The sequence below is a fragment of the Pongo abelii genome, chromosome 1, assembly GCF_028885655.2.
Source record: "Pongo abelii isolate AG06213 chromosome 1, NHGRI_mPonAbe1-v2.0_pri, whole genome shotgun sequence".
Classification (NCBI taxonomy): domain Eukaryota; kingdom Metazoa; phylum Chordata; class Mammalia; order Primates; family Hominidae; genus Pongo; species Pongo abelii.
In genome coordinates this window covers 140244258-140256818 of record NC_071985.2, presented here as the reverse complement: position 1 = coordinate 140256818, position 12561 = coordinate 140244258, and the positions used below count along the sequence as shown (strand labels likewise).

At 36.1% G+C, this 12561-nt stretch overlaps 1 protein-coding gene and 1 pseudogene across 17 annotated transcripts in view; one reads left to right on the top strand and one right to left on the bottom strand.

Moving 5' to 3' along the window:
• Positions 1–12561, bottom strand: part of EVI5 (ecotropic viral integration site 5) — a 277149-nt gene that overhangs the window by 218804 nt on the left and 45784 nt on the right. For 16 of the 17 annotated variants that reach the window (XM_063718560.1, XM_063718554.1, XM_054531089.2 and 13 more), the window contains one exon: positions 11266–11495. The exons of the other annotated variant lie outside the window; for it this stretch is intronic. In XM_063718560.1, the coding sequence (XP_063574630.1) occupies positions 11266–11495 (230 nt within the window). The remainder of the gene's footprint in view (positions 1–11265; positions 11496–12561) is intronic. 17 annotated transcript variants of the gene reach the window in all.
• On the top strand, positions 899–8180 carry LOC103892077 (AN1-type zinc finger protein 1-like; annotated as a pseudogene).

Below are 12561 nucleotides of genomic sequence, written 5' to 3'. Positions count from 1 at the left end.
GATGAAAGAACTATACACAGATCTTCAGAGATAGGTAGATCTCCATCAAATATTCAGCTGGGAACTGATCAATGCATTCATGTAAGGAAACTATCCGTGGCCAGAGAATCAACCATGAGAAAAGATTAGATGTAACCATGGCTAACATTCACACAGGGTAGAGAATTACACCTATCCTCACCAGCCAGACTGGAAAAGCTACTGTTTCAAGACACATTGGGAAGAGTACACAAAAGGGTCTTGCTTCAGTAGTGGGGAATAGTAGTCCTAGGCTCTGTATTACTCTAGAACAAATTCTTTTGAAGTAATTTAACTGCATGCCAGAACAAAATTCAAGAATATTTATAGGAAAATAGAAAATAGTCAAACACAACAAGATAAAATTCACAATCTCAGGTACTCAATAAAAAATTATCAGGCTTTGAGACCAGCCTGAGTAACACGGTGAAACCCCATCTCTACAAAAAATACAAAAACTAGCAGGGCATGATGGCACACACCTGTAGTCTCAGCCACTTGGGAGGCAGAGGTCGAAGGATCACCTGAGCCAAGGAGGTCAAAGCTGCAGTAAGCCATGGTCACGCCACTGTACTCAAGCCTGGGTGACAGAGTGAGATTTTGTTTCAAAAAAAAAAAAAAATCGGGCACGCAAAGCAGAAGAAAAGTATAACCAACAATGAGGTGGGGGGTAAATCAATCCATCAAAAGCAAACCAGCATTAACTCAAATGTTAGAATTACCAGAGAGTCCATTAAAAGTTATCCTAACTGTATCCTATATATTCAAAAGTTTAATAGAGACATATTAAAAAACACTCAGCTCTAACTTCTAAACATAAAACTATAACAAAATGTGAGAGATAAAAAATACACTAGACGGGATTAATAGCAACTTAGATATGGCAAAAGACAGTATTAGTGAATCTGAATACGTAGCAACTTTCCAAAAAATGAACAAAGCATCAGTGAGCTGTGGAACAACTTCAAGTGGCCTAATATGTGTGTACTTAGAGTCTCTAAAGAAGAGGCAAGAAAGGGACAAAAAATTACTTGAAGAAAACATTGGCTCCAAAATTTCCACATTTGAAGAAAACTGTAAATCCATAAGAAGTTCAACAAATCACAAATGTAAGAAACATGGAAAAAACAATGACACTTCAGAATCAAATTGCTTAAAACCAGTGATAAAGCAGAGAAAAGAGACATATACAAAGAAACAAACGTGCTTGAGAGTAACAAACAAACAAAAAGGTAAGGAACACATCGAATCTCTCACTGAAAACACAAGAGAGAAATCAATGAAATCGCAACATTAAAATATCTGGAAAATAAAAACTGTCAACCTATTAAATAGAATTCTATAGTCAAAGAAATATATTTAAAAATCAAAGCCAAAATGATGACTTTCTCAGACATATAAAAGCTAAATAATTCATCACCAATACCACCAACTACATGAAATGTTAAAGAAAAAGTATTTCAAGAAGGAAATATCAGATGGAAATCTGGATCTAAAGAAAGGACAGAAGAGCATTAGAAATGGTAACTAAATAGGTAAACACAAAAGTTTTTTCTTATTATTTCAATCTCATTTAAAGACAACTGACTGTTGAGTTAAAAAATAATGTAGTATAGAGTTTATAACATATATAAAAGTAAAATGCATGACAAAACTGGTGCAAAGGACTGGACAGGAGAAATGCAAGTGTGCTATTATAAGGTTCTTACAGTACATGTGAAGTGGTATAACCCTCAAACGCAGACTGATAAGTTAAAGATTTATATTATAAATCTTAACACAACCATTACAATAAGTTATAGCTTACAAATCAATAAATGAACTATAACAAAATCATAAAAATATTCAATAAAGTCAAAGATGGCAGAATTAAAGGAAACAATATAAGATGATGACAAGTTTAAATATAACAATATTAATAATCACCTTAAATGTAAATAACCTATTTTCCTCAAAAATCTCAAAAACATTAGGATGTGTGAAAGAAGTTGGTTACAAAAGGCCATTTATTGTATTCATCATAATGAAATATCCAGAATAGGCAAATCCATAGAGACAAAAAATATATTAGTAGTTACCAGAGGCTGGAAGGAAGGTGAAATGAGGACACTAATGGGTACAGAGTTTCTTTTTGGGGTGATGGAAATATTCTGAATGGGAGTTTGGATAGTAGTAATAATGGCACAAATTTGTAAACAGATTAAAAACCACTAAACTGTACCCTTTAAAAGTGTGAATTTTAGATCCATCCCTGCTAGATTCGCTCATAAAAGGTTTGGCCATCTGACTTACTTTGGCCAATAAAATTTAAGTAGAAATTATGTATACCACTCCCTAGGGGATGCTTTAAGGTATTTCAACTAGATCTCTTTTCTGTCTGTCATGAGTCTGATTTATCCCAGATAGATGCCAGCTGCGGTCACAAAACAAAGCAGAGTAAAGCAAAGATGTATCCAACCTACCAACTGAGATGAATGTAAATGTGAGCAAAAAATAAAACTTCAATTTTTTAAAAAAATAAAATGGTTTAAATAACCCAATTAAAAGAAAAAGATTGTCAGATTGTATTTTTAAAAGCAAGACCCAACTATATGCTACTAACAGACAAACTTCAAAGATTTTTTCTAGGTATGATGGCTCACACATGTAATCCAAACATTTTAGGAGGCTGAGGCGAGAGGATTGCTTGAATCCAGGAGTTCAAGAACAGCCTGGGCAACACAGTGGGACCCCATCTCTAAAAAAAAAATAAAATTTTGTAGTCCCAGCTACTTGGGAGGCCGAGATGGGAGAACTGCTTGAGCCTGGGAGATGAAGGCTGCAGTAAGCCATGATCGTACCATTGCACTCCAGCCTGGGTGACAGAGTGAGACCCTGTCTCAAAAAAAAAAAAAAAAAGTTAAAGATAAACAAAAAAAAATAGAATACAAGCAAAAGGCTGGGAAAATACATAAGATGTTAACACTATTCAAAAGGAAGCTAGAGTGACTATATTAATATAAGATAAAGTAGATTTCCAAGCAAACAGTTACATTACCAAAGATAAAGAACGTCATTTTACAAGAGGATATAACAATCCTAAATGTTTATATATCTAAAATAGACCTTCAAATTACATGAAAGACAGAATTTAAAAAGAAATAGATAAATCCATAATTATAATTTGAAGTTACTGCTCTTCTCTCAATATCTGATATAACATGTAAACAGAAAGCCAACAAAGATATACAAACAATAGTCACCTCTTATCCACAGTTTCACCTGCCATCCTGCCATAGTTTCTTTTTTTCTTCTCTTTTTTTTTTTTGGAGACAAAGTCTCGCTCTGCCGCCCAGGCTAGAATGCAGAGTGCGGAGGCGCGATCTCTGCTCACTGCAATCTCTGTCTCCTGGGTTCAAGTGATTCTCCTGCCTCACCCTCTGGAGTAGCTGGGATTACAGGCGCCCGCCACCATGCCCAGCTAATTGTTGTATTTTTAGTAGAGACAGGGTTTTGCCATGTTGGCCAGGTTGGTCTTGAACTCCTGATCTCAGGTGATCTGCCCACCTCGGCCTCCCAAAGTGCTAAGATTACAAGCATGAGCCACCGGGTCCAGCCAATCATGGTTTCAATTACCCACAATCAACTGTAGTCCAAAAATATTAAACAGAAAGTTCCAGAAGTAAATAATTCAAAAGTTTTAAATTGTGTACCATTCTGAGCAGCACAATGAAATCTTATGCCATGCTACTCTGTCCTGCCTGGGAAGTGAATCATCCCCTTGCCCAGTGTATCCATGCTGTATGTGCTACCAGCCGGCTAATACTTAGTAACCTATCTGAGTCAGTTATCAGATATACTATTGCGATATCACAGTGATTGCATTCAACCCACCCTTATTTTACTTAATAACGGCCCCAAACCACAAAAGTAGTGATGCTGGCAATTTGAATATGTCAAACAGAAGCTGTTAAAGTGCTTCCTTCAAGTGAGAAGGTGAAAGTTCTCTACTTAATAAGGAAAGAAACAAAATTGAATGCTGAGGCTGCTAAGATTTGTGGTAAGAATAAATCTTCTATCTGTGAAACTGTAAAGGAAAAATAAATTTATACTAATTTTATTCTTGCACTTCAAACTACAAAAGTTATGGTCACAATGTATGATAAATGCTTAATTAAGATGAAAACAGAATTAAATTTGTGAGTAGAAGTCAGGAACAGAAATACGTTTCAGTTGATGACAATGAGGTCTGAAACTATCCACAGTTTCAGGTATCTCCTGGGTGTCTTGGAAAGTATCTCCCACACATAAGGGGGGACTACTATATAGCACTAAATGACTTTATTAGAAAAGAAAGGTCACACAGACATTACAAGGTGACAACATATTACCAATAAAGGTCAAGGACTTTTCAAGACAACTTCATATCCATTTCCCTCATGAACACAGATGCAAATACATTCAACTCTCCGTATCCTTCAGGAATTGGTTCCCTGATACCAAAGATACCAAAGATACCAAAATGTGCGGGTAGTGAAATCCTTAGATCAAATGGTATAGTATTTGCATATAACCTATGCGCATCCTCCTTATATTTTAAATCAGCTCCAGATGACTTTTAGCACCTAATACAATGTAAACATCATATAATAGTTATATGTATTTTCTATTTATATTATTTTTATTGTTGTATGTTATTTCTTATTTTAAAACATATTTTCCATCTGTGGTTCTGCAAATGCAGAACTTATGGATATGGAGGGCAGACTGTATTAGAAACAAAATTTTAGCAAATTGAATCCAATACTTTACAAAGACAAGATATAATGATGAAGTGGGGTTTATCCTAAGAATGTAAAGTTGGTTGAACATTGAAAAATCAATGTAATTTGCCATATTATCAGACTGAAAGAAGAAAACCATTAATGATTACTTCAGTAAAGGCAAAAAAAGCATTTGACGAAATCCAAAATCTGTTTTACATAAATTCTCAGCAAACAAGAAACAGAAAGAGGTGTCAAGTGCAATAGCTAATGCCAGTAATGCCAGGAGGCATTTGGGAGGCAGAGGCAGGAGGATCACTTGAGCCCAGGAGTTTAAGACCAGCTTGGGCAACATGGCAAAACCCCGTTTCTACAAAAAAGTACAAAAGTTAGCCAGGCATGGTGGCACATGCCTGTAATCCCAGGAGGCAGGGCTTGGAGAATCACTTGAGCCCAGGAGGTCAAGGCTACAGCAAGCCCTGATTGTGCCACTGCACTACAGCAGCCGAAGTGACAGCGCAAGACCCCCATCTCTAAAAGAAAGAAAGAAGGAAATGGAGAAAGAAAGAAATGGAAAGGGGCTGGTCACAGTGGTTCACGCCTGTAATCCCAGCACTTTGGGAACCCAAGTCCTTGAAGCCAGGAGTTTGAGATTAATCTAGGCAACGAAGCAATACCCCGTCTCTACAAAAATATTAAAAAAAAAAAAATTAACCAAGTGTAGTGATGCATGCACGTAATTCTAGCTATTCAGGAGGCTGAGGTGGAAGGATCACTTGAGCCCAGGAGACCAAGGCAGCAGCGAGCCATGATTATGCCACTGCCTTCCAGCCTCGGTGACAAAGCAAGACCTTCTCTCGCAAATAAAAAAAAAAAAAAAAAGGAACTTCCTCAATCTGACAAAGGGCATATCCAAAAAATACAGTTAACATCAAGCTTAATGCTTTCTTCTTAAGATCAGAAAAAGAACAGGTATGTCTGTTCACCACTTCCATTCAAACTTATATGGGAGGTTCCCAATAAGTAGCAATAGTCAAGAAAATAGATAAAAGGCATCCAGATTGGAAAGAAGCAAAAGTGCTCTCATTCAGAGATGATAGGCTCATCTATATAGAAAAATCTAATGGAATCTAGACAAAAAACAAAAAAAACTACCAAAACAATAACTGAGTTTAGCAAAGCTGCAGGGTACATGAATCAATATAAGAAAAACAATTGTAGAGCCAGGCACAGTGGCTCAGGCCTGTAATCCTAGCACTTTGGGAGGCCAAGGTAGGCAAATCACTGAGGTCAGGAGTTCGAGACCAGTCTGGCCAACATGGTGAAACCCCATCTCTACTAAAAATACAAAAATTAGCTGTCATAGTGGTGCATGCCTATAATCCTAGCTACTCAGGAGGCTGAGGGAGGAGAATTGCTTCAACTCAGGAGGCAGAGGTCACAGTGAGCAGAGACTGCGCCACTGCACTCCAGCCTCAGTGAGAGAGTGAGGCCCTATTTCAAAAAAACAAAAAAAGAAATACAATTGTATTTTCTTTTTAACACAGAAGGTGTTGACAATTGTTCTATACGCTAGCAATGAACAATTAAAAATGAAGTTTACAAAAACAATACCATTGACAAATAATAATTGAGAAATACATTGTGTTCATGGGGAGGAAGGCAATACTGTTAGAGATTTAATGCAATCCCAACCAAAATTTCAGCAGGCGTTTTTGTAGAAATTAACAACTTGATTGTAAAATTCATTTGGGAATGCCAAGGACCAAAAATAGGCCAAAAAAAAGAACAACAGTGGAGGCCTAACACGATCTGATTTCAAGACTCAGTATAAGCCTACAATAATCAAGGCAGTATAGTGCTAGTATTAAGATAGACATATAGACCAACAGAACAGAATAGAGCCCGGAAATAGACTCATACACATATAGACAACTGATATGTGACAAAAATGCAAAAGTAATTAAGTAAAGAAAGAACAGTCATTTCAATAAATGGTACAGGAATAATTAGATGTCCATATTCAAAAAATGAACTCCAAATGTATCACAGAGCTAAATGTCAAACTTAAAACTATAAAACGTTCAGAAAAAAAATAGGAGAGAAACTGTATAATCTTGGATCACCAAAAGCACAATCCATAAAAGAACAATTTGAAATTGTAACTTAATCAAAATTTAACATTTCTGTTCTTTAGTGGCACGAGAGAGATGGCACAGTTGAACACTGGGCAGCACTGCCAGATTTTCTTTCATTTGTGTGTGATACTCAGCAATATTTTGCCTTGAACACAAAAGCTGGCAGTCTCATGGTTGTCCTGAGATGACTGTAATCAATGAGAGACGGAAGACATAAACATAAATTTTATCCATGCTCATTCAAGGACCGTGTTGAAAAACTTGTGGCAGTTATACTTCCTTACTGTGAGAATAATTTTTGCCTGAGACACCATCATCAGTCAGATCACAAGTTACCACTCAGTAACTTGTTAAAGACATTGATTCCAAAACAGGAGAGACAGCAAACAAACAAGGGTAAGGTGACAAAAAATAGTGAAACAGCTGCAAAGGAATTGCATTGAAATTAAGGATATATGCTGATGGGGATAAATCACTGCCACAGGAAGAAACTATTTGCTTTCAAGTTTTCCTACCTAAAGGGAGCAAAGAGAAGGGCAAACCAATGTTCTTTTCCATGGATGAAGCATCAGAAAGGTCACAGACTTTGCCACTTCTCTGGCCAGTCTTAAAGATGACAATAGGCCAGGCACGGTGGCTCACGTCTGTAATCCCGGCACTTTGGGAGGCCGAGGAGGGCGAATCACGAGGGCGCATCACGAGGTCAGGAGTTTGAGACCAGCCTGGCCAACACAGTGAAACCCCGTCTCTACTAAAAATACAAAATATTAGCTGGGCGTGGTGGCGGGCACCTGTAATCCTAGCTACTTGGGAGGCTGAGGGAGGAGAATTGCTTGAACCCAGGAGGCAGACATTGCAGTGAGTAGAGATCACACCACTGCACTCCAGCCTGGGAGACACGTGAGACTCCATCTCAAAAAAAAAAAAAAAAAAAAAAAAAAAATGACACTAACAGGCCAGGCACAGTGGCTCACACCTGTAATCCTGACACGTTGGGAGGCCAAGGCAGGAGGATCAATTGAGCCCAGGAGTTTGAGACCAGCCTGGGCAACACAGTGAGACCTCATCTCTATTTTATTTAAAAAAAAAGAAAAAAAAATTAACAGCTAAGAAATTAAGGTTGTGTCACATTACTTCAGGAGAAGCCTTATCCTTAGAACTTACTTTGGAAACCTGGATTGCTAAATTGGATTGTCCTTTATAAAATGGTGGAAATATAATCTTGGAATATCTTAATGATGAATGATAATTTTGTAAAAATGTTGAGTCTTACTTGGAATAGTCATTCAAGGATTCAGGCCAGAAATCACAAGGAAAATTCTACATACATGGTTAAGTCAATTTCTTTTACTACAAATACAATTTTTTTTTAATTCTTAAAAGTTGCTTTTAACTTATTTCCACTGATGTCATATTTTACATTATCATCTTTTCTTTTTTTTTTTTTAATTGAGACGGAGTCTTACTCCATAGCCCAAGCTGGAGTGCGGCGGCACGATCTCGGCTCACTGCAACCTCCACCTCCCAGGCTCAAGCAATTTCCTGCCTCAGCCTCCCGAGCAGCTGGAACTACAGGCACGTGCCACCACGCCCAGCTAATTTTTTTTTGTTAATTTTAGTAAAGATGAGGTTTCACCATGTTGCCCAGGGTGGTCTCGAACTCCTGAGATTGGGCAATCCGCCCACCTCTGCCTTCCAAAGTACTGGGATTACAGGTATGAGCCACAGCGCCCTACATTATCAGCTTTCTGTTAAATTTGAGTGTTTGTGTTTTAACTATGTACTGATCCGCAATTATTAGCAAATTCTTATAATTAATTAGCTTTCATTAGGTTATGCTGCAGTTAACAACAACAAAGGTGTATTTCCTGGTGAGTATTGTCAGCTGTTGACTGGCTGTAGCACTGCTCAAAGTCATCTTCACTCCAGGATCAAAGGTGAAGGAAAGTCCCTTTTGGGACACTGTCATTCTTTTGGCAGAAGAAGAAAGAGATGAAAGAAAGTTCAGTTTTCTCTTACAAGACACATGCACCATATTCGCTTTAAGCAAGTTATATGGCCACGCCTAGCATCTTGGGGGCCAGAAAGTACAGCCTCGCTGTCTACCTACATCATGATGTATAAATTGATGTATATACATGAATTGTAGGAACTTACAGATCATATTCATTCAATCTCCTAATTTTTGCATGAAGAATGTTAGGCCTAGGATGAGAAAATGATTTTCTTGGTATCATTTAACTGCATTGGGGCATATTTCTGACAAAGACCCACTTCCAGTAGGATTCATCTTTTTTGTTTGTATGAATGTGTTACAAATGAAGAAGAAAGATGGGATAGCTCAACTTCATTACAGTCCGTGTATAAATACCAAAGCAAAACACTTGCCGAAAGTAACTACATTTTACCAACAAATTCAGATAAATGCTCTTGACTGATGTTTTCTATTGACACCCAGAAAAATACTACTATAAGCAGAACAGAAACTATTTCTTTTTCTTTTTTTTTTGAGACGGAGTCTCACTCTGTCACCCAGGCTGGAGTGCAGTGGCATGATCTCCGCTCACTGCAAGCTCCACCTCCAACAGAAACTATTTCTATTTATCCTTTGTCTCTTTTCTATTCTACTTGTCATGGACATGTATAGTGGCTTTAGATTTACTTAAAGGAGTGAACTTGGAATGTTCAAAAATAAATAAAATAAGATAAAACTTCTGCTTTTTGAAAGACACTTTTAAGAGAATGGTAAGCTGCCAGCTGGGGGAAGAATTTGAAAGTCATGTGCTTGATACAAGACTTTTACCCCAAACATATAAAGAACTCTTAAAACACAGTAATAAGAAAGCAAATAATCAAATTTTTTTTAAAAAATCAAAGAATATATACAGATGACAAACACATAAAAAGATGCTCAAAACCAATAGAGAAATGCAAATTAAAACCAGAGATACTAATACCTAATAAAATGGCTTAAACTAAAAAGACTGATCATACCAAGTGTTGGCAAGGATGTAGAAGAACTGGTAATTTCATACACTGCTGGTGGGATATCAAAAAGTACAGGCCCTTTGAAAAACAGTTTGGCAGTTAAACATATACCTACCATATGATCCGATCATTCCATTCCAAGAGAAATGAAAGCATACATCCATGCAAAGGCTTAAACACAAATGTTTATGGCATTTAATAGCAACAGGTGAGTGAATAAACTATGATTTTCCACATGATGGAATACTATAAAAAGGAATCAACTATTGATATGTGCTATAACATGACTTTCAAAATTATGCTGAGTGAAATAATCCATACCAAAAAAACTACATACTGTATGATTCCATTTCTACAAAATTCTGGAAAATGCAAACTACAGTGGCTGCCTGGGGACAGCGACAGGGATAATGGAGATGTTCATTTTCTTGATTTTGGTGACAATCTCACAGGTGTATACATATGTCAGAATGTATCAAACTGTACAGTTTAAGTATGCATAGTTGATTACAACGATACATCAAAAAACCTGTTAAAAGTTACTTTTGTTATGATTTTAAGCCAGTAGCATTATATAGCTTGACTGAGCACAAAAGGGTACTCTTCCATATGTATATACTATATATAATATTATATATTATATATAAATAATATATATTATATATCATATATATCATATATTATATAACATATATTATATTATAATATGTTATATACAACATATTATAAAGTATATTATATATTTTATATATATTATAATATAATCTATTATAATATATTTTATATATTATATATTATTATAATATAATCTATTATAATATATATTTTATAAATATAAATAAATATATAAAGAGATGATGCCCTAAAGAGCTTCTGACAATAACATGGTAAGGAAACACACAGAGTCCGGAATATGCATTCCTAGCAGAGCAGAAAAGTATTCTATTTAATACCATTAGGAGAAAAGGATATTTTGCTTTCTATGAATAATTTATGAAAAGACTTCCCACTCTGAACCACAAATCAGATATCTATAATGGATTAAATTATTTTATGCTTTTACCAAAGGAGACTGTTCAGAGAGTTTAAAATTACAAAGTGATAGTTTCATTTACTTTTTAAAAAATTGATAAAATTCAAGAAGGATTTAGGGAATTTGCTATATTAAGAAAACAAATCTCTAAAGCTATTTGAGCCAGAAGAAAATGTTAGTCTCTTTTAAGACCAATCTCCCCCAAAAAAAGACGAACACTTCTGTAAGTAACTTTGATAAATAAGAAACCAAAAAATAGAAAAAAAAAAAATTCTAGTGTAAATAAATATGAATGGCTGGATTTGTATGATAATTGGAGAGAAAAAAGCCAAGCAACCTCACTCACCTATTCTGTTCTTCCAGTTTAGCCAGGAGTTCTAAGTCGTCTGGACTCAACTGTGAAGGGGAAGATGGTGAAAGGGCTGGTGTCGATAGTGTGGTAGATGAGGATGTGGTATGTAATGAAGCAGATGGACTTGCCACCTGACTGGCCATCTGACTGACTGTATGCGATACTGTGTTCTTCACCCATGAGAGAGTAGAGCTCAGCTTTTCTGCAACTTTGTCTGTCGCCACCTAAGGACAAAAATAAAAGTTGCATATACTTTAGTTCACTGTATTCATTACCGAGAACTTAATAATTCTGTTAGGATTTACCTAATAATCATCATCAGAATATTCTCTTTGAGGAATTAAAGGTAAAACCTGTTTTAGCAACAATACCCTAATACCCAGCTTTTGCAAACTGTTTATTTCAGTTCTGCAGCATGAACAAATCAGAACAGTGTTCCAAACTGAGACCCATCAGGAAGTGACAAAAATCAACCAGCATGTTTCAAAAATGAAAAAGAGCAAAAATATCAAATTAAAGATATGCTGCCTAATGAAATTTTTGTTATTTTAAAAATACATCCTACATGTATGTATGTATATGGGTGTATTGAGTGAGGATGTAAAATGTATTCTTTCTTGGGGTTTTAGTCAAAAACATATGCAAGTCAAGGAATTAAAACATGTCCATTAGATGATCAGGGAAATCCTGTAACATGACTAACAATTCAACAAAAACTGGGTGTATTTAGCATAAATAAAATGTAGTGAGGCCCTTGATCGATCTCTCGTCAAACCACTAAAGAGTGTTGTTACAGAAGAGGGACTAGCACCACAGGAACAAAATTATGGTAAATGGCTGGGTTAATAGAATGAGAGGTGTTCAAGGTAGAATTTCTAATAGTTGGCTTATTCAGAAATAGAATAGGATGCCTAGGAAAGAGCAGTACATTCCCTACCAATAGCTACATTAATGTGGCAATTGCAAAAGCCAAATGTCAAGAGTTGGTTAAGGGCAAGCTTCTGTTTTAGGTGGCTAACCAGGAAGAAAAAAGCCTTTAAGATCCCTCTCTTTTCTAAGATTCAATGAATTATACATATGCTCACATATTTGTTATAAACCATGCCAACCTCCTAAGCAGATATGTATACAACAAATTCAGCTGAAAAAGAAAATGTACATACTGTTCAAAGGTAACACTGGTTTATATATGGCAATCCATACGAACATATGTACACACACAAAAAAATCCTGTCCAGATCCTGGTAGTGGGTACTACTCTCCTCCTTGGTTACCCAAGCATTTCCTCCT